At 41.2% G+C, this 23,312-nt stretch overlaps 1 protein-coding gene across 23 annotated transcripts in view; it reads left to right on the forward strand.

Annotated features, from left to right (window-relative positions):
• The window catches only part of ESRRG (estrogen related receptor gamma), a 407,888-nt gene that overhangs the window by 38,875 nt on the left and 345,701 nt on the right, over positions 1-23,312 (forward strand). For 6 of the 23 annotated variants that reach the window (XM_054194196.1, XM_054194177.1, XM_054194186.1 and 3 more), the window contains exon 2: positions 14,818-14,863. The exons of 12 other annotated variants lie outside the window; for them this stretch is intronic. Coding sequence is in view for 2 of the 11 variants with exons in the window: in XM_054194170.1 (XP_054050145.1) it covers positions 14,818-14,863 (46 nt within the window). In the remaining 9 variants the exon portion in view is untranslated. 5 more of the 23 variants (XM_054194195.1, XM_054194197.1, XM_054194171.1 and 2 more) reach the window with 3 other exon arrangements.

The raw sequence follows: 23,312 nt of genomic DNA on the forward strand, positions 1-23,312 counted from the left end.
CTGCAGGAACACTTCAAAGCATGCACCTAGTTTGCTGCACTAACTTAATTATCCCTGCTATAGATATGTTTGACAAACATATCTATAGCCCAGATACTGTTACTTCTCAGTGGGAAATAGCAGAAGGCTTCTGTTTGGTTGCCAGTTGACCGAATCCTTCCTTCTATTTCCTTGCGTTACTCTTTTCAAGGACTTTGCGTGCCTCTTGGCTCATTTGATGAAGAGGAACTTACCCCTTTCTTTTTAATGGTGGAAAATATTGTAAGACGGGGAACGATACAGCCTAATGGGATAGGTGTAAAATGATTTTTAAGCAAGCGTGATGAGGATTTAATCCTATTTTAACCAAATGCTGCCTGAGCTGACCAAAAATAATTTTTTTTATTGCTCAAGCTGAATCGACCGTATTCTGGTGTCAGCGCTATTTCTCAGCAAGCATCTTGCAGCCTCCGTGTAATACTACAGGGTGGTTTTGAGCATCCCAGTGTTGTTGACTTTCTTCACGAACAGTGTGATCTGAAATGTAAAGAGGCAGGATTGCCCCAGCACTTCCCACCGCACAGAAATGCAAGCCGGTGCCCTGTTCTTTGACACTAAAACATGGCCTGCTGTTGGCAAGCTGTGGACTTTAATAGGCAAAGACCGTGGGGAACTTTTCAGCTTTTTAGTCTTTCTGCCTCTGTAAAGTCTGTTACGCAGAGAGGCACAGATTTTAAACGTGGTCATTTTTAATTCCCGTCCCTGGAGTCTGGCTGACAGGTCGGGAGTGCGGAGGATGGGAGTGGGCTGAAAAGACAAGCTGAAAATGCAGGATGTATACATACATTAAAATGGAGCAAAACAAAAATAAACGGATTTAGGTGAACACAGAGGGGATCTGTTTTAGGGCCACTCTTAACTCCTGTTTTAGATAGCCTGTGGTGAAAATCACTAGCTTAAGAAGATGCTATTTATGTCTCCTTTGAACTGTGTTTACACAAACTCACTCATTAGCCAGCAGTTCTAACTGGAGAGAATGGAGATAAAATTTTGGTAGATATTTTCCTTTTTGTTCTGAACAATACTATGTCCATTGCAAACCTTAAAAAAAAAAAAAGAAAAAAAGAAAAGCTTTGACATGCATTCTTTTTAATACAGTTTATATTAGCTACCTCCCTTGTTCAGAAGCCAACAGGCATTGATGTATGCTAAACACAATTTGTTCAACAAAGACTTAAAAATCAGAAATGTGGCTTCATAGGTGTAAATCTGGAATTTAGCTGAATTAGCTGCTGTCTTTTGAGGTGTTACTGTGGATTCCCACTTTTGTAGCAAGGATCGAAACTTGTTTGTTGACAGAGTAGTTTTCTGGTTTGAGAATACAGGTGAACACCAGTATGGTTTATTGACTCACTTTGCTCTCCATACTGATTTTGACGGGTCACACTGAAAGTAAAACTTTGAGCTTCCCAAATTTTTATTTGTTCCATGTTGGCCATTTGAACTTTGTTATGAAACCCTACTGCTGTGATAATTTCTGCAAGCTTGTCTCTTTTGGAGGAAAATATTAACTTTTCCCTATTTCTAGCAAACTCTTCGTCGTTTTCTCTTTTTTTCCTCTATCACCATAATTTTTATTTTGTCTTGATGATTGGTAAGCCTATTTTTTCCTTTATACGTGGAAGACAGTAGAAGTTTTGAGAAGAGGCATTTATAGTTTGATTATTGTCTGCTTTCCTACTGTAACTGAAAGGAGGATTGCGTCTTACATGAAGTTTTACTTATGCATGTAGCAGTAGCTAGACTAGCTAACAGAAAGAGCAAAGGCCTGGGAGTCAAGAGCAGTGGGCTGCATTCTGGCACTTCCCCAGTCTGCACACCTTTAAAATATTTTGAGATTTCTGGATGAAAACCATTATAAAAGAGCTAGGTGTTTTTTAAGTCTGCTTAGTTATACAGTAGGCTTTAGTCTGTATTATGTTCTGGTTTGTGCATTGTATGAATAGAGTGTGAAACTGCTAGGAGAGCCTTTTGTTCTTGCACGCTGGCTCTTTCCTTCAGCCTCTTTTCTCTGGCGTAATCACATGTTATTGGGTGGTAAAGGATGCAGCAGCTATTTGTGCAATAAGGAGGTGCATAAATAGCAAACTTATCAAACCCTGAACAACAACTATTTTTTTGTATGCCTCTGGAAGAGGACTGTCCCTCTCCGTGCATTACTGGGGGGAGGTGACAGGTACCCACTGTCCCGTGATTGTCCACGTAGCTGGTACTTCTTCAGCGTCCTGCAATGTGCACCCTATCCCGTTCTGCTACAAGGCTGCTCTGCCCTCTCTGAACAGTGACAGGAGACTGATGGCTAGTTGCAGAGCCCCACCCATGACAGATCTGTATGTATGGCTTTATTAGAATGTGTGCTGTTTAAAAACATAATCTCTAGGGCAAGACTTTCAGGCCGCCACCATCACAGAAGGATCTTTCCTGCTGTGCAATGTAATGGCTGCAGCAGGCCCCTCTTCTCTGCTGGACTATGCGCAGAAGAACTGTGTAGCAGTTGGAGCAGCACGTGCTGCCCAAACACTTGTTTTGCCTTCTCCTCTGGGATGAGGGCAGCAGGCTTGATTTCTTCATATTGATATGAAGTAGCTCGCTTAGTACAAGGAGCATCCCGTGTAGCTGAAGACCCTTGCTCTGAAACAGTGTCTGTAACTGCTAATGAATATTTCTAAAAGTGGATTGCTAGTGTGGAAAAATCACATGTATTTTGTTAAAGGAAGCCTGAGCCACAAATAGATGGATGTTGGGAAGAGCAGTCTGGGGAATTGTCACTATATGCCTGCCCCATGACCTTCACTAAGCATCTGCTGTTTGCCACTGTCCCAAACAAGCCAGTAAGCCTAAGTGGCCCTTTGGTTTCACCTGCTGTGGCTGTTCTCCTAGATACAGCAGGACATAGATGACCGTGAATATGTATGTGCTCGTATACGTGTGGATAGCTGAGTGGAGATTCACCATGGCATATATAGCAGTGGGGACATTAACTACTTGTCATCATAATCCCTTTTCTGACAGCTTCTATTAGGTTTTTTCTGGCAGTGTATGAAAATGCTGTCATACTTTGTGCTGGAGAGTCAAGGAAATTCAACAAGCTTGTTTCTCTCTTGTTGCTCTTTGGGTGTCCTCTGTAGTGAGAACTTGAACTCCTGCAGTTCTAGCCCTGTATTTGTAATTCAGTGTGTATGGTCACCAGAATGCCTTGGAGTTTTTTTATTATTATTATTATTTTGTTTAATTTACTTCTTGGCTAGTCCGCAGCTGTAAAAATAAGGCCAAGCTGTGGCAGAAAGAGATGACCTAAAACTGATGTTAAATAAATAGTCTCCTATTGCATCAGAAATGGAGACTGGACCCTTGCAGTTTTAGTGTTTCGCAGAGGGGATATGACGCTTCCCTTCAGTGTGGAATGTGAGTGTTGCCTTTGTGAATGGCAGAATATGCTGTTTTCCTGTGATACGGTGATTTCACCTGCTCGTTTTTAAGAGACTGTCCCACCTCTGAAGCCTAGGAGCTTCTCCAAAATATTATTTAGTTAATTTGAAAACATACTTGTCTCCAAAATATCCTTGTCTAGAGTTTCTACAAAGTCTGTAGAGGCTTGATGCATGATGGATTTTTTTATCAAGCACCTGCTTTCTTTGCCTAGCTCAGTTATGCAGCAAGGTTGTTTTTACAGTACTAAGAAGTGAGCAATATATTCCATATGCCACCAAGCTTTGTAAAGAATCCTGCTGATGACAATTTCACAGCTGCTGAGAAATAGGCCAAGCCTTCCCTATAAAGTGACAGTAAGGAAAAGAATATCTGTTCCATTGGGATTGGCCATGCGTCCTCCCCAACTTCTTCCCTCTTGAAGGAAAATGCTAGCACTTCCGAACTTTGTAACAACAGATGGTGGCAGAAATCATTTTTCACTGCAAAGCCATTTGGTCAGGAAGTATCAAAAAATGTTTTGGAATTGTGAAAATGAATTCTTGGCTGCAGGGATACCAGCAGCCTACTAGGAATGAGACATGAAGCAACTGCTTAACAAACCCAAGAGCCTGCTTGGCCCTGAAAGAAATGGCTTTAGTCAAACATTTTAGAAATTAAAACATTTACATATGTAGGGTCTGGACTTCAGAAGTGTTCTCTATATTATGAGTGTTATAAGAATTAGGTTCTTAATTTCTGGACACCGATTGCTTGACCAACTAGCAAGAAGGCAGCCTTCAAAATATGCAGAATGACCTCCAGCTGAGACAAGCTTAATATAGCTCCTACTGGCCTAGTCAGGTGGAACCTTCCCTTTTGGCTCAGCCGATTTGCTGCCCACAGACCATGAAAGGCCCAGGGTAACATACAGGGACACAAAATTATTGCGGAAGCAGCACAGGCCACTCTACTGATGAGTTACCTCTAGTAAGTTGTGTGTGTCTGCAAGTTGCTGGACACGGCAGGTTCCTTTGGTGATTTCTGTAGCTGACCAAATGTGCCTCTTCAGAGAGTGCTTTGAGAAATATAATGTGTTTCTTTTTAGAAGCGCACCATAGATGTCTGTCTGTGCCATAACTCTCTGAAATACACAGCAATGTGTTTTTCCCTCCAGCATTCCCATTGTGAGTCTTAGCTGCTCATATAGCGCCATACGTTGAAAATGGTTTGAGAGAACTTCACATAGATGTGGGACATAAATGATGCTTGCCGAGCCATCTTGTTTTATCTATTCTGTTAGAAATGTATACCAAATTATACGGTAATGTCATGTCACCAGAAACACAGAGCAGATGGAAGTATCTTTCCACATATTGACTCATGTTACTCTGATGAAAGGAATTTGTTTCTCTCCTTCTGTCAAGCCTGCTAGCCCCTGGCAAAGGATGCAACCCTCAGCGAGGAGAACTTTACCAATAATGTTCAAGTGACCATCTGATTTAAATATACTATCATTGGCCGATATAGTTAGCCTGCACCGACAACTGTTTGTAGTAGCCAGTCCTATTTGTTATGTTTGTGTAAGGTAACTTAAACCAAGTAGTGTTGTTCCAGGTTGAGGAGACCCCAGGGAATTAACCCTTGAGGAAGGAGATATTCACCTTTTATAAGGAAACCTTCAGGGCCCCAATATTGTGCCCTTTGGAGACTAATCCTAATAAAGCAAGTGCCAGGTCTCTGACCTATACTTCTATATAGAAAAGTGACACCTCCCACAACACAGGTTGTAAGTGCTGTGTATTAGCTAACAAAAATATGGTTTGCAAACCGCCAGTGAAATCCTGGTAAATAAAATAACTATAGAAGTACTGTGAGCAACTGAAAAGCAGATTCCCTCCATATTTCTGTTTGTCATGAGTGGTATTTGAGTTGATAAGAGCGCAGTTCTCGGATTGAAAACACGTGAAACTGAAGTCAAAAGGGAGCCAGTGTAATCATTAACCGACTCACCTTCTGGATGTGACAGGTAATGAACCAGTCTAAACTTGCCTGGAGCTTTCTTTGGGACAATACCCACAGGGGAAACCCTCTTACGCTCAAGTGAAGCGTTATCAAATGGGCCCTCTATTTTCCCCAAATGCCAGCTCTTTTCTGTCTTGTCTCTAACCACCCAAGGCCATGTAACTGCTGATCTCAGCATCCCAGCCCACATTTGCATCTCGGGGCTTAAGTACAGGATAGTAAAATCCCCAACATTGCCTTTTTTACAAAAATTGCATATGCTTTTTGTTTGTTTCTTCTTTTCTTACTAGCCTTGTCTCACAACCAGGGAAACGTTTTATCTGCCCACGCTGGGATTTTCACGTTTGCAAACCTCTTTAACCAGCATTTGGCTCTTTCCACTTTCTTACTTTGATTTGGATGACTGCCTGAAGCACCTGCTAATGGCCCGAAGCGTTCAAGCCGAAATGTGCAGTTTGTGTCCCACACGCGCTCAGACTGTTCCTTACCTGCCTTCTGGAGCACCTGCTACGCAGTTTGGGCTTGAGAGCCTGCTCTCTACGCGCCGACAGCAGCACTCCTCACAATGCCGCCTCTCCTCAGCTTTGTCCTCCTCTCTCCCCTGCTCTCCATAGCCCCTGCTTCAGCTTTGCCTTGGCCTTCAACGTCACATCAATGTTGGTCCTGCTTGTTCTAATGCTTGAGTGAAGGACGGGGTTTCCCCCGTACGTAGGAGCAAAGGTGATCAGTCATTGTGGTCATCCTAAAACCTTCGCCATGGCATTCATAAGCAGACTGTTACAATTTTTTTTAAAAGGTTTTATAGGCAAATTGTGAACCGGGGCAGCTTGCTGAAATCAGCTTGTAAATTAGTGGCGGTCAGAAACCAAATGGCAATTCGGTGTTCAGGAAATGTAGGAAACAGCATTCCCACTTTACGGAGAAATGTGAGAGGCCCAAGGAACACTCCTCCCTTTCTCCTGTTCCTGCTGCCTTTTGCGGATGTTTTGTATGCTTTTCCATAAGATTGTTCCTGATGCCTAAAGGTAGGGAAGACTGTTAGAATTAACTGTATAGGCTGCATTTCATGAGAAAATCCACCTCCTTGGTAAGGGGCAGTCCTAATGGAGGATTTCAGAGGTAACAACTTCCAGCAGGGAATTTTCTTTCCATTCTGCCTTGGGAAGCATTAGCTTTTCCCAGAGGCTTGGTCTGCACCGAGGGTATCATTTACATGGACCTTCCCTTTCCAAAAAGGTGTTTATTTTCTCTGTTAGAGGCATGCCGTTAGCAGCTACAAGCAGCAGCCCAAGTATTGGCTTCCTGCCTGGGTATTTACGCCCACGTTACCTGCCAGGCCCTTTACCGGCAGGATCATCCTCTTCCCCAAGGACCTATATTCCTTAATACAGCCATACCGTGCCCTCCGCCCACCTTCCATGTTAGCGCCATGTGGGGTTTCCCCCAGGAACCTAAGCATCTCCCTACATGCCTGGGCTGCAAACTGGGGCTTGTCCACACCAGTGACATCTGCTCTTGCAGAACTGGTCAGGGCAAGGGCTGATTTTTCCCTCCTTGCTTTCCTTTGGTTGCCTCAAAATAACCCTAATTAATTTTGTGGAGAGTTTAGCGTGCTCCCATGATGGGATTGCTCTTTGTGCGGATCTCTTGCATGCTATATTTAGGTATGGTTTTTGGAACACCATGTGACCCGAATCAGATAACTTCTGAACTACTAATCATGTCTTTGACACTGACTCCCTCCACGGCTTTGGGGCATTTTATGGTTGTTTTCTTACATACAGAATGAAAACAGATATACTCATTTGCCTTGTAACAGCTGCTGCCAGGGTTAACACATATTTAAGACGCTGGTTTAAGCTAAATTGCATTTTATTATTTCTACTGTAGACATAGTTTTAGTGTTTCTTAGATGTTTACCTTCAGAAGAAGATTCTTTAACATCATAGTTTTTCTGAATGGATGACCCTGTTTCACCATTTTAAAAGAAACAAGTTTCTTCGGTGTTTGTAAATGAAAATAGGGCAGAGAGGAAAAAAAACTAAATGCCCTCATTTCCTGCCCCACACAAACTTTCTTCCTTTGTTTACTAGCTGGTTGATGCATGTAGATGAAAAGCCCAAAATGTTGACCTGAGCTGTTTCCCCTCATGTTAGCTATGTGCCTTTTCTTAACAGGGGAAGTTAGTTATCTGCTTGTTTTTTTCCTGATTCTTCAAGTTATGCAGCCTGACTTGTATCCTGTCATCATCCACTGGTTGAGGCCACTCAAGCCCTGGAGGAAGCCGAGCTCCCTTTGGCTCCGCATCCAGCATGGATAGGGTTTGGGAGCCTGTCATTCATTTCAAGGCATCATCATCTCTTTGTTGCTCATGTCCATAATTGCTGCTTTCTGGGTCTTGGCTGCTTCTGCAGGGAGCTGTGGTACTGGCATTTCTTTTGGCTTCACCTTTTTTTGCCCCGACCCGTTAAAGCGTTTTGATAGGCAACTGGATCAAAAGGCCTTTTTGGCCTTCAGGAGTTGGAAAGGAGCTTGGTTTGACCAGGTAGTTAGTCAGATAAAGAATAGGAGAAATTATGGGAGTACTTCTCATCCTTTAGGAAGTAGTGGACAAAGAGGAAGAGAATCCTTCCTTATTGCAAGGCTAATTTCTTAATTCTAATTATAAATAGTAGTTTTTTCCTTTTTTTTTTTGTTTTTTAAGATTCCTTCAGAATTAAACTTTGCCCAAGTACTTTTTCTTTCCCTTCTCCAATAGCAGTGAAACGCAAAATAATACACATAACAAAAATCAGCTTTGAGAAAAAGGCAGATAATGAAGTATCTGCCAAAGACTCTGCAATATGTGTCTGTCAGAGAAAAAAAAAACATTCTTATATTTGAATCTCTGAAATGTAACTGTACCAGACTAGTTGGGGAAAATTTGTTTGAAGATGTATTACGTTCCACGATCAAATGGAAAAAATGGCACCTGTCATCATATTTAGAAAACAGCTGGGTAACATGGCCAAGTGCCATAGTCTCTTTTCACATGGCCTTTATGCTGAAACCATCCAAGCTCCATTCTCAGCAACTGGAGAAACGCTGTGCCTTTAAATGGTTACAGAAACATCTACTTAGGGGCCAGCTCTTATTGCAGCAAAGCCTGCTTCTGATGCTTCTAATTAGCAGTTAATGGATTATACTTTACTTTTATAACCAACCCAGCAGGCACTCTTCTATAGTATTTTTCAGCTATTTTTGGTAGAAGATATATGCAATTGTGCTGCTCTTCATGCTTTCATTTTGAGCGTGCAGAAAACATTAGAAATAAATCGCTATCTGAGATTATTTTATCACTCAAATGCTTAATTTAAGTCTGATTAAGCATTTCCTAAATGTATTTTGTTTTATCTAATATCTTAGAAAAACTGTAATGGGTTAATTGCCCTATCTGATGTAGACTTTGGTGCTGAATCTCCTAAATACATACATATTGTTAGTTAAAATATTTATATACCCAGTGAAAAGCCTGTTTTGTTTTGTCTTGTTTTGTTTTAAATTTGCAAACACCGCTCTAATCTATTCATTTAGGCTAAAACGAACTGTTCCAGCTGAACACAGTACAGGTACATGCAGAAGCTTAGATGCTTCAGAAGTTAGATGGGCTTGTAGAAGCTAATGACTTTTATACTTGGAATTAAAATAGTGATGAGATTAGTACCATTAAAGATTTGCAGTGCTATATGTGTGTGTGTGCGCATATATATGTATATACGCAATATATATAGTATATACGTGTCAGAGTATGTATACAAACCTGTGCATGTGCACGTATATATATATGTTTAACAAAGAAATATATTCACATAGGTTTTAATTGGAAGGTTATACTATTTCCTCCTCAGGGAATTAATTTTGGTGCTAGTTTCTTGCAGGAAAACTAGCTCACTGAGACTGCCTTTGAACCTGCTCTCTTCACTCTGGCCACGCTTCCAGTAGGACAAGGTCTAACATTGGTTAGGCTGGAACAGGAGGGGGAGCTCTCACTGCACCGGCCAGGAAAGGGGAGGACCAGGTAGCCAAGCCAAGGAAAAGAGGGGGAGCGACCACCAGCTGCTGTCAGAAGCAGGTGAGATGAGCCTTCACTCTGCTTCCACTTACTGTGGTCCTTTCACCAAAGTGGAAAACTCAGCTTCTCCAGCCCTTACTCATGTCAGTAACACCAAAAAAACAGGGGGTTGGTTGAAGTGGTAAGCAATTCCAGGTTCTTTCCATGGCTTGCAGCAAAGGAAGCCCCAGTTGCAAGGCTCCCGGTTTGAAAGCACATTTGTATCTTCACCCTGATGCAGCACGGTGCTTGCTAGCTACAAGATGGGCACTAAACTGGTACGGTCGAGTTTGTTGAAGGCAGTGAGTTCCAAAATGCTGTCCAGAAAAAATGTGGAAACTGCTATTGTTTTTACACAGAGAATGCCAAAAAGAAAAGGAAAGAAAGAAGAAGGAAGGGATGGATAGTGGTTATGATGTGAACTAGCTCCCTCGGCGTGATGGGACAAGAGCAACTTGCTTACTGTCCTGGTTTTTGAGGGTTCCGGTTTTTCCTCTGTCGTATAAGATCCTGGTAGAGGAGGAGGAGGCTGGCTGTGCAGCAGCTGTCAGTCCCCTGCCCCCTCACAGAGGGATGTCTGCTGAGCAGGGCCGGTCCCATCCCGTTCCTGGAGCAGGTCCTCACCATTTAGCCCATTTCCCATTCCAGCTTTTTCAGGATAGTGCAGCAAGAGACCACCCCTTGCTTGAAGCGAGGCTGTAGTCAAGTCTGTCTGAAATTATTTCATGTTTGTTCACTTGTAATCAGCCAGAGCTATTCTGACATGCTCAAATGTGCTCTTGTATTTCCCTTAAGAAATAAAGTGAAGATCAAGAGATTCCAGTATTAACCTGTTTTCCCCTAAAAAGAGAGCCATGTCCCCTTGAGTCTGGTAAAACCTCTGCTTTCTCACAAACCTTTTGCAGAGGTAAAGTCCACTGTTTTGCCTGCGCTATCTCATCATAGTGCATTACAAACGCAGTTTGGGGTGTACAAGGACAGCAGGATTGGCCTCCCTCTGACCCCTTCTGACGTGTCAGTCAAAGTATGTGACTTCTTTAAGCTACATTTCTGACCTCCGCACCAGAGTGGTGAAGGCAAGGCTGAGACTCAACCAGTTCAGTGACAGCATCCCAAGATCTGCACCAGTCAGAGCTCTGGGATGACTTTTGCCCTCCCCGGTTTCATCCCTTGGCAGTTTGTGCCAGGGCAGGGTAAGCCAAGCTTTGCAGTAGGTGAGGTTAACGGGGGAGCTTCATCCAGAAGAGTAAGGCTCCTTCAAGCAGAATTTGGTTTGAGTTGTCAGAAGGTCAACGTGGGAAATTCCCCATAAAAGCTGAACTTTGATGTTGGCAGCCAAGACAGATTCAGAAGTTTTGGGAACATTTTTTTTTCTTCTTTTTAATTATATGAAATGCAGGAGAACTGTGAATAGGGTATTTTTAGATTGCACATTCAAATATACAGTATCGCAGTATGACAGCAAATTAAAATTCTTATAATTTTTTTTTTTAAATGAAATGTATTGTAACTCATAGTGGAAAGTTTGAAGAGCGGTATGCTGCTCTGCACAGAAGTTCTACTCTTGCAACTAAATTAGATGTCACTGGTTGCTCTCATTTAGATGAACCCTTTTGGAAGTTCTTTTTTTAAAGCTAGCGGATTGGACTTCTAATTTTAACTCCTATGGTTTATAATTAGAAACATTTCCAAACTTGTTTACAAACACCTGCACTTGACAGCGTGTGTCTGCAATTTTAGAAGGACTCACTTGTCACTTCCAGTGGGGGTTGAGAGGGCATCTGAGTTCTTTGTATTTGTACAGTTAGTTTCAGGACACTGGAATGAAAGTGCATTTTTAAAATAAGGTTACAAATATGTGATGTTTTGAGAGGGAGTTGCATGCACCTAATCAGCAAATAGGTCTTACTGACTAGTTGTAGAATATTTCAAAGTCAGGATTGTTGGTTAGTGGTCACTTGGAACAAGACTCAGACTGGCACCCAAAGGAGAAATTCCAGGAACTAATTTTAGCAGTTCAGTCTCTATATTGGAGAAGATGGTTTACAGGTTTTCTGTATTTATCTCTTTTTTTAAACATACTACTTTCTTGCCAGCTGTCCTTCAGAAGTTATTCAGAAAGAGTTTAAAATGGCCTTGGAATAAATCCTTGAGTTGTTTTTTCATACAAAATTAAAAGTAAGTTGCTGAACATACAGTGAAGCAAGAGAGCATGGTTCCCCCCGAGCCTGAGTGGGACATGTGTGTTACACAAGTCTGTATGCAGCTGGTTTGCAATAGGGTGAATGTCATGCTGTGCGACTCACTGGTCAAGTATATAATCATGTTAGAGGTAATCAAAATACTTCATTAAAAAAAATATCTTCTGGCTCCTTGTTATGCTCTTTACACCTGATTTTTAGCTGCATCACATGGGTTAACAATGTTGCTTATCAATTTTTAGTATGATAGAAAAGATCATCTTCACGAAAAATTGGTGCTGCGTGGGAGGGTGCCAGGAAGAACCCTCCAAATACGCTTCAAGGGTACGGCTGAACCAGAGGTAGTCAAAGCAGACTTAAGCAGTAGTGGCATAAGGTGTCCTATTGATTGCTTTATGCTCTTGTTGTTACTAATTAGTATAAAAAACTCCAGTTAATTAGACCAGCCTGTTTGGCTGTTGTGTCCTCTACTGGGAACCATGGTCAAGCTTAAAGAAACTCCAGTGTAGCAGAGGATAAGGAGGCCGCGGAGCAAAATGGGTTTTGTTTTCTGCTGTTTTGTTTTCCGAAAAAGCACAGACCTGGGTCCAGTTGAGGAATCTGTGTTAATGTCAAAGATCGTGTCCTCGGAGGTACTCACTCTCTATCAGTTTCACTGAGAGTTGATATAAGTGGAATTAGGCACCGGAATACCTTTGTGTATGCATGTTCTTTGAAGTTAAACCTGTAGTCTGCAGCCTGTATCTTGTGCTTGACCCCACTGCAGAGCACACAGCATATACTCACTGAGGGGCTCTTCCAAAGCAATTGCTTATAAGGAAACAAACATAATTAAATTAAGGTTTTGGAGTACAGCATACAGGTCTGAAGAATTAGTTTTTTCCCCTCTGTAAAACAGCTGTGCCTCATAGCTGGATTTCTGAATTCCTTTAAGGCAATATGATTTTAACAAGCATTCGCTTTCTATGGCAAACAGGAATTTATTTTTTTTTTCATTTACTTTTTAAAGAAGTAGGCTAGCCAAAATTATGAAGTTACTTATATAGTCCACAGCATAATTTCTTAGCAAGTACAACTGCAATTAATAAATTACGTTGTAACTGCATTAGGCGGTAACCATCTTTGAAAATAACTTCAAACACAGTTTACAAGCTCCAGCGTTGCCAGGGGCCCGGTTGATCAGAGTTAGAAATACCTGACATTTTAGAAACTGCTCGTGATTCAAATAGGACCATAGAAATTAGACTCCAGTGGAATTTAATACCGTTTCTCGCTTAACTACAAACTTCTATTTTATTGTGAATTCTATCTGGAGATAGCAGTTTCCCAACTGATGTACTGAGGGAAATGTCACTTCGTGCCAGTGTTTTCTGTTTTCCTCTATTTTTGTTTGCTTATGTCAGCTCTGTGCCCACTTTCCTAAGTGCTAATCTGTAGAAACGTTTCCAAAAGGTTAGAGGAGGCTCAAAAGCAAGAACTATGCAAGTGTAGAAAGATCCACCTATCCGGCAATGCCTCGAAAACATGCAAAAACCTCTTTGATGTCAGAACTCTTGTCTGACTGTGAAGTTAGTGACAAGCTTTCTCAGATGTACGTGATAAGAAACGAAGACCTTTATGGAATATTTGTAGAGTTATCTAACCTCCATAAGCCTGACTGTTTTTTTGGTTTGAATCTTTGGGTGAAGTGTATGGTGTATGGTAATCTGCCTGGCTCCTATAGGGAAACAGCATGGAAAAAATCTCTCTTTTGATGCATTTAAAGGGATATTGTCTTCTTCAGAAAGTGGTAATTAAGATAAATGGAGGAGTCATGGAAAGAAGGAGAAAGGGCTTCAGAGTTCTGCTTTGGTTCTTCTCACAATAACTCTCCCTTCAGGTAAAATTGTTACTCCTCGCAAAGGATCCCATTATATGATTGAATAGTTTCAGCCACAGTACACACGGTATACTCAGCGTGATTTAAGAATTGAATTCATATCCAGGTAGCTGGGCATTATATTGGGATATGCATATATATGCATATATATGAAGGTATATTATATCCCATCACATGCCATGAGAGGGGAAGCCCTGGGAGGCAATACCTGGTTGCATTTAGAAATGAACCATGGATGTAAGGTGACTGCTTGTATATTGCCAAAGACAGTGAATGTAAGTTCCCAATCCATGAAGTCCCAGCATCAAAGTTACAGCTGCATCCCTAGAGCTGGAACATGTTGCAAATCCCTGAGATGCAGATCCTTTGCCTGCTTCTCCCATAGTGCATAGCTATAAACCAGTTTTTAAAAGTCCATAAATAGGTGTAAAACGTGCATTTTCCACAGAAGTAATGAAGGTAAAGAGGACTGTGACTATTACTGTGGCCTATTGCAAATTATCTGTAGCTTAAATTTTGGCAGCTTCTTTTTACTGGTGCATATGCTTGATGTTTGCATATATGTTTGATATTTCTGGAGTAATCCTGTACTATAAAAATATGCGGTTTTCTTTCTTAAAGAAAGTGTTAAATGCCAGTTGTACCGCAACTGAAGGGACCTAGAGCAAATATGTATGAAATGAAACTGCTTCAGGATACCCTGCCTTGGTTTAGGGGACAGTTAATGATAAATTTATTTTCGTGACATGTCTGCCAAGTATTTGTACACTAATTAGGTCCTATTTTGAGGGCAGAGCACGTGAGCTTGTAAGCAACCCCTTGTACAGGGTAGGAAGGGCAAGGGGATTTTTGTCCCTAGTTAGTGCAAAATGTAGCATCACCTAAATCTGTGCATTATTTCTGAGTAGCGTATCAATCCCTTGGCTCATACGGAGGCACCTCTTAAACTGGCTCAGAGGGGTAGCTGTAGCCAGCCGAGGTACTCAAGAGTAGGGCGCTGGGGAAGAAACTGAACTGACTCAAAGCATAGTCATAGTTTTTTAACTTTATATAATGTCTTTCGCAACATAGCAGAAAATTACCTTTATGACTAGTGGCAGGACCTGTTGTTTAAGTAATCCAGCCATGGCGCTGGTTGGTACCTTGCTTTTCACTTGAACCTCTCTGCGATGCAGGTCTTGGAGGAGTGAGTGCCTGGTGCAGTCTCTGCCTGGCTCCTCGGTAAGTCGTTCGAGTTTATTTTTCTGTACAGTCACTTTCCAAACTGCTGAGCAAAAATAAGGAAATTTCTTATAGAGTGCTTTAAAAGAGAGCTGCTAATCAATTTTTCTTATTATTTTATGCCCTGTGATTTTTACACCACCCCCACCAGCTGGTTAATCATGCAAAAGCTGAACACTTCATTAGCCAGAACATGTTTGCCCATGGGCATTTCTGTAGTAAATTAGTTCTTTCTATTTATACAGGTAAGTCATGGCCAAAAGTCTTTAAGGTGCCAAAGGTAAGGGTTTGAATTAATTCTTTTTCTGAGTTTTCAAGAGAACTAGGTTTAACTTTGCGCGCTGTTGATTTGAAATTACTTTTGAATTAAAGATAGCATGGACAAAAGAGCATTCTGAGGCTGTTCTGAAATACATTACATCTTTCTGGATCTCAAATTTGGCCTTTGTAGCACAGCCTGCCTTAAAAAAAACCCACCAAAACCACATGCGTGCATTCACCCGTGTGTGTGTGTGTGTATTTATATATATACAGTATCTGTACGTACACGCAGAGACTCTTGCTTGTTTGAGTGGCATGTGGCATATTGACCAGTGTTTTTCCTTTCTTACTCTGTGCCTTTTAAACTATTAATTGAAAATATGTGGTTTGTAGATGCTTTTTTCCCTCAAATCAAATGGTGCCCTCTGAAAGCCTAGTTTAGCTCGACAATGAATTTAGCTTTCAGGCTTTGGCCATTGCAATATTGTTTGAATGCCACCATTTCCTGCAATCAATGTAATTTTATATCTACTTGGAATAGAAAGTCAAGATGGTGATTGCCTTAATTTAACTCAGTGTTGTATTCATTAAGGAGCTGATCCCAAATTCCTTTCAGATCAAAGTCTGTCTTGATTTCAGTGGAACCTCTTGGTGCACAAGGTGTGCGGTAGCCTTCTAAAATGTTGTCATTGTGACTAGTGAATAAAAACTAAATGTGTTGCTAAATTTAGGCTGTTGCTCATGTCAGCTTCCTTTTCTAAATGACGGTAAGTGCATTCCATAAATAGTATGCCTCTTATGTTGTCATATCTCTTTGGCTTGCTTTGCAGTATTTTACAGGATATTTGCAAATGAATTTTGTGTTCAGTAGGCAGGGGATGAAAATAACACTACTCATTGGGACTCCATTAACCCGCAGCTAATGAGGAACCATTTCAGGGGCTGGATGAGTGTAATTCAGATTAGCCTGCGTGCCAGCCTGCTCCCGCTCGTGCTCGTGCTGTGCCGTGCCATGCTCTCGCCACGGTCTGGAAGGGACAGAGCCCCATTCGGCGCCGTTGGCACTCCGGCACGGGCTTTTGTCGGTTAACTTTTCTGTGCTTCAGTTTCCCTTTTGGAAGGTAGGAGAGAGGAGTGAGTGTGTGTGTGCGTGCGCGCGCGTAGATAGGTGACGGTGATCTTGACCTCCATAGTCAAGTGTTTTGAGATGTAATGAAATACTCTACAAACACTATACTTGTGCTCGCTGGTTGATAGCATTGTTACTTGTAGAAAAGGGTACTACGTGATGACAGTAAAGGTGGTCCAGACTGGCCCTTAATTAATTTTATTTTCAAAATCTATATTAGTGACTGTCACGAGGGCACCTGGGCACTTTACATCAATAAAATAATCAATTTAAAAAATGTGTAGACCAGAACTCTGTGTTCACTAACAAAACTCCTGTTCCCCGTTACGACTAAAGGTCAGTCCAAGGCTGGCCAAGCAAGCAGGACTCGCATTTCTGCGCCTCGGCGCTTGCCAGACGCGGCTCTGGCGGAACACCACCGGCAGCAGCTTCCAGATGCCCACAGTCCCTGCGGAGAACATCTTGCTGCTGGCCGACGACTTGTTAACCCCCTGCAAGTCTCCAAGTGGTTTCAGGACGGATGGAAAAGGCGGAGAAAGACTAGTTTAGAGGCCAGCCCCAGTTATAAATGTGGCTTTGCCAGTTGCGAGCAGCCCACTGAAGTGCAGGAAACAGGGACTCGGTGGAGCTGTGCTGCTGGAGTGGAGATTGAGAGAGAGAGAGACAGAGAGAGAGACAGAGACCTCCTTCTGAAGAGCAGGCTAGAGGTCTCCTAACTGAAGAAACTTTATCGATGATAAATGTTACATTATGCAAGCTTAGCAAATTCTCTGGGAATATAATGCTTCTCAGTTTTTTCTTAACACATGTTAATATTTTATGATACCTGTGCATTAAGGGCCAGTTCCTACAATGTTTAAGTGAGTTTGGGCTGTTAAATTGCCTTTATGGACGCTACTGGTCACCACGGCTTAGCTAAATCCCCAATCTCGCTTAATATGCTGATGATATAAAATCAGCTTGTTTCTGTTTTTCATGCATTAAGCGAGCATATGTAATTAAATTAAATGTTGTTGCAAAGCTGCATCTTATTTATTTGTATTAGTACATTTGGGGCGATAATCCCACTTTAATACGTATCTAATTGTGCAAACAACACTGAAACTAAGAGTTCCTGGACACCAGTGTAATCTTTTTAAATGTGAAATGATAATATATTTTGATGTCTTGAAATCCAGTTGAACTCAAGCTGAGCTTAAAAATCCAAGATCTGATTCAGGAGAATTCAGTCCCATCTGGCCGGTGGGTAGCAGGTGTGCAGTGTGTGTGTGCGTGTAAGGGAGGGAGGCGATTGCAGGGAGTGAAACGTTTCTCTTTTCCTGTAAAGCTTTAATTCCAGTTTAATGCTGTGGTCTGAAGCTCTCTGCAGTTTGAGTTCTTGTGTAATTGCCAGCATCTATTGTTGGTCTCTATTTCTAGACAACAGAATGGAGTGAATGACAAGAAGCAAGTAAGTGTATAGCATTATGGAGAAATGTGGTTTCTAATTCTTAAAGTTTTTATTTGGTTTCTGATTAAACCCAAGACTCTTTGTATCGGAGAGTGCTTTTTTTACAAATTGGTTCATACGGGATCCTTGAAGACCGAATGAGAAAGGTTTCATTGCGGCATTTGGTATCAGGCTCTTTCTGAGAGTTGTTGCATGTTCCCACAGCAACATAGAGAAGGTTCGTTTCATCTATTTTTTTTTATAAAAGCAAAGAAAATGTATTATGCAATTTCTGTTTTCAACAGATAAAAGACATGTTCTACATTTTTATATTACTGCGATTTTAAATGAAGGAGTTTTTTTTTTAATCTTTAGAAGTATTTTAACAATATATTGGATACTTCAAGCAACTCCGCTGATCCCACTTTGTACCTTGTAACTTCAGAAGCTTGTCCCAGCCATTCTCGTCTTCTTCTTCCTCCTCCTCTTTGTTAATCTTTTGATCAGGTACTGCCAGTTATACCCTGCCTCTACCGGGGAGCTTTTTACTTAGTAGGCTTAAGAACCTGCTCTTCCTTGACTTTTAGCACCAGCTATCAAATCAGCTCCCTTTTACACTCCTATCAACTTTCCCTCTTCCAACTTTTAAATATTTCCTGTTCTTTTTATTTGTCTTCACTGCTATATAACTTTGCATTGGAAAGTCTTTTGGCACATGTGTTTTTTATGGGAGTTGGCACACAAAGCACTACTTACCTAACAAAATAAGTAAAAAACCAGTCATACTTCTTTTCTAGTTTTTAACTTTACACTTCTACGGTAGATGACACTTTGCTACTGTATTGCACGTTTTTTTTTCATGGTGATTTGACTTAATTTCTAATGTAGAGTGGAGCTGGTGCTGTGTTGCCAAAGAAAGCCCATCTGGTTTGACAGACAAAATGTTAAGCGTTTCTCTGGACATCCTTGTGAAGATCTCCCTTTTATTTTTTTGCTTTATGAAGTTACATGGAAGAGGTCACCCCCTTTGACAGAGCAAGATTCTTTTTTTCTAGCAATAGGGCTTTGCATGAAAACATTTTTTATTAAGCAAGTCATCCATACTGCACCGTAGGCTGTTTGAGTGTAACAGTATGTTACAGTCTGCAAAGTTAATGCAGTTAATATTCAACTGAACTTTTGGGGGGTTGCTAATCCCTTAGGCAGGCTTAGCAGAAAGGGCAAACATATTTATAGCACTTTGAATCAGACTGCAGCGAACAAGTAAGAGTATGTGTTATACCATGCAAATGTTACACAATTTCAGGAAAGCTCAGTGCATAATAATCTTTTAATAGTACTTAAGATGGTGAAACATCTCATCTGTAAGCAACAGAGTTGTTGGTTCAGTGGACAACAGGTCTGTTAAAATAAGACTCTGTGAAAGGTCTTGAGATTCCTGTTCTGATGATAAATTCTGCAAGTTCTGAACAGATTTATGGGCTGTTTAATTAGGAGTTAACTGTATTTAAGCTCCGTCATTTGTATTATTCCCTAATAGGATTTCATTGGACTTTGTCACATATCTGACTATGACTGAGTGTGGGCAGGGTTGTCAATAGCCTATTCCATATAGACCACGGTCTCTTACTATCTTTGTAGAAGTAAGAAGATCATTCCTGAATGATCTTTCCTTCGGAATGGAAGTGTGACACTGGGTAGAGTTTGCTTTGGTTAGAGCTGTGTGTGGTTCAAGCAAAAGAAATGAGAGTTCAGTCACGAGAGAAGCTGAAGGGCTCAGACTGAGAATGTCCAGCAAGGAGGGTCACGTTTCTGAGAGACAGGAGCTCTCCATGTTTATGTCATGGACAAAATTTGCACTGAGTGTAAGGTTTTGTGGAAAAGCACATGAAGGCCCTGTAATGCTACCAACCCATCAGGAGCCAGAGAAAAAGAAATTGTGATCTTGGACTTCCCATAGAATTTGATCGTGTAGAGTTTTTGGTCTAATAAATAAGAGGTCCATCGACTGCCAGCCAATAAAAAGTCATTTGTACTTTTTTTCAGAGAGAGACAGATTAATATGACTGCTAGGAGATGTAGTTGGTATGGTAGATTTTTAAAGTGAACTTCTCATGCCATACAAACATAGAATACAGGCCTGGAAAAGTGGCCATTCTATATTCTAATTAAGATTTTTTATATATTTTACATTTTGGCTATTTCTTCCATTTTTCTAGATATTAAATATTGGACTGAGTGACTCTAACATGCAACCTGACCTTAAAGGGGGCTCAGGTGCCTGAATTTATGCCTGTACTTGTAATTTATTGACTTTCCACCTTACCTGCACCTACTCCCTTCCTTTTGCTCTTTGTGAACCACATTGTCCATTCATAGTCCTTCAGGAAAAAAAGTCCTACAAAATAACTGATGTGTCAGAATTGTTAGGAAAAAGAGGAATATGTCGATAAAGATTTTCAAATATTTTTATTTGTTGTATTTTCAGTTAAAAATCAAATAACTGAATATCAGTGACATTAACATTATGTATTGTAGGTTTTTGGTATCTGAAGTACCAGAAAATAACTAGTTTATTACATGCAAAATTTCAAGTTCCAGAATCTATTAAAATATTAGGCCAAAGGTCAAAAGCCTGTCCCAAGGAAGGAAGGAAATTAGAAGGGAATTTGGGCTAATCAGGTTAAGACACAGTAGGTCTGTAACGGGTGCACAGGGCTGATGTGGCTGATGCTGATGTGGGTTCCTTCGGTTCCTCATCCTGAACGTCCCCAGCTTGTCGTTGGATCAGCTTCCACGCAAATCCTAAGCAAGATTCAACCTTGTGCCTCGATGTCTATAATGAGACTCCGTAACATTTATGTCGTTTTATTAAATAGTAAATACAGACATCTATAGTAAAGGCCTGACTTCACAGAGTATGTTGGTGAAGCTGTGCTGGATCTTGGCTACGCATCCTGCAGCCATCTTGGAGCTTAGAAATAAATGAAACCATTTGCAGTTTTATTGGGAAGACGAAGAGTTAACACTCTGGTGATGTTAACTGTGATAAAAGGTGTGTGTGTGTGTGTGTGTTGCTGTGCTGTACTCTATACATTTATGAGCTCTTTTTATAGTAGCATTCCCAGCAGCATTCCCAGGAGCAGTCCAGGTCCAATCAGGACTGGTATGCCATTGTGCGAGGTGTTGTTCTAATTCATGTGTAAATGTGGAGTGGTTGCTGCCCTGAGGATATTACAGTGAAATTACAAACAGGATAAAAAATAGTGGGAGGTGTGGAGGAGAAGGAGGGCAGCTGCAGCGAGGTGTACTTGTCTCGTCGGGGTTGCGGTACGTACAGCCTGACACCAAATGATGGGCATTTCATTTATTTATAAGTCTGCTGCCTTCAAAACAATTAGCCTCGTTGTCTTTCGTTTGTGTCAGTTATTTAAACAGAAACGTAGAAAGTAAGATGTGAATCGCTCCTGCAATCCTTCTAGCCTCCTGTTTTGTCTCTAGCAATGGCCAACCCCAGGCGCCTCAAGGAAAGTTGTAAGAGCCTCACAATGGGCAGACACGGGATAATCTTCTCTCTACGTGTTCTCATCCTAATCTTTCATTATTAGGGATTAATTTAATCTTTGAAGCATGAGGTTTAAAATAAAATATATTTGTTGTTCCCCCTCCTCCACCACCAACCTGGTTTAAAGTATGCAATATTCTCCCAAGCCTGTGACCTGAGCTGTTCTCAGGTTAATCCTACCTGCTCCTTGCTGTGCTCACCAAATTTCCAGCTTGGGAACTACCGTAGTGGTTTTGCTTCCTCTGATGCCAGAAGGCACCGGCAGATCCTTTTCCACAGGGATGTGGGCAAAGGCAGAAGCACGTCGAGCAGTTATGGCCTGGGTGTTCCCATGTCGCCATATGTCATAGCTGTGGTGCTGCGGCTGGATCTCTTCCCCTTCTTTTAATATTTTAAGTGGCTAATTTGCTGTAAAGCACAATAGGAAATAACCATAAATAAATCTGGGAACCTTTGTATTAATTTCTTTTGCTAGCTGTGTACATATGAGCAGCTTGCCATTTGCATATGTGAATCTTGTCATAACAATTTCGGGAAGTGATTTGTTAATAATCAAGTTCTCAGAACAGCTCTAAATCAGTAATTGATGTAGGTCTGGATAAAGCAAGCCTTCCGCCTGCCTATTTTGTGGAGCATTTTTGGCAAGTTTCATGCTAGCGTGAAAACTAGCCATCAGAATAAAATTTAGGACAGCTGGGATGCTTTGCAGTGAAGACTTTTGGCTCCACAGTTCAAATAATCACAATAGCAGCTCAATTTAGCCTTTGGCTGGATAGGTTTGGCAGGGCACAATGAAAAATAATTATTTCATGGCCTGCTTATTTGTCCCTTAACAAATAAACTCTCTGACCTATGCAGGCTTATGTAAATATGCTGCCGTATGTGGGGTTGTAGAACACTGTCGTGTCCCCATTTGGAAATATGTTTTATTTCACCCTCACGTTGCAAACTTTTTTTTTGGAGTTCTGTTTGGGAAGCAAAGAAAGGGATAGGAGGTATTGGCTGCTGAAGCCCAGACAGCCAGGCAGAGAGTCTAAAAAGCCATCTAACAGTCATCTTTCTGAAAACACATCCATTAGTATGCAGTGTTTTCACTGCTGTAATAATAAGAGCAATCATGATACGAACAAGTCCGTCTCTTCGCAGCCTCCCCACGCGGGATGGAGAATGACAGCTCCTAAAGCATTTGGATATTTGCCTGAATGTATGCTGCTTAGCTAACCACGGTTCAACTTGCTCTCCATCTTACGGCTTCCTGGATATCCTTCTCTATCGTTTCAGTGACAGCTTAAAATGTAAGACTTGGAGGGGGGAGATAAAAGCTTAGCGAAAGGCTTTTTGTGTGTGTGTTTAAGGGGAAGTTTTATTACACTTGATGATGGAGAGACATGCCACACTATTTTCTGTTCCTACGATTTTAGTATTTGCACTTTCTGTTGTACTGGCAGCAGCCAATCCATAACACTGTCTTTCCGTTTCCCACTCTGGAGGGGGAAAAACACACAGAAGAATACAGATTGATGGTTTTGTCTCCTGACACCAGCATTTTGGTTCTGAAATAGTAAAAGAAAGCCTTTTTCCCAATGATCCGAAAGATCTCTTCAGAACATCTGCCTTTACACACTCGTGCACATCCACACACACACATGCACGCACACATGCCCAGGCTCTTGCTAAGGTGGCTATGATCTGTTTTTAATAGTGGCACTTCTTCTCAAAGTGTCGTTTAAAAAAACATCAGCAGTCATGTCATGCATCGGGATGAATTTCTAAATGTAAATGAGATTCTCTCAGTAATTTATTTACATTTGTTTTCAGCACAACAAATGAGACATCACGTAGCTTCATAATTTCCCATGACCGAGTCACCAGCATGAGGTGTGTAATTTACCCTGATTTAAGATGCTTATCTAGAGGTTCTTGCAACAATACCTGGTGGGCTTTTTTTATACTACTTTTTGCTGGCTTTTAACCCATCTACTTCACCTCCTTCTCTGTTTTTCAGTTGAAAAAGAAGTATAAATCTGTCTGCTTCTTGAGGCCTTTTTTCAGCAGAGCCAAGAGG

This window comes from Rissa tridactyla, chromosome 3, assembly GCF_028500815.1.
Source record: "Rissa tridactyla isolate bRisTri1 chromosome 3, bRisTri1.patW.cur.20221130, whole genome shotgun sequence".
In the NCBI taxonomy this organism is placed as follows: domain Eukaryota; kingdom Metazoa; phylum Chordata; class Aves; order Charadriiformes; family Laridae; genus Rissa; species Rissa tridactyla.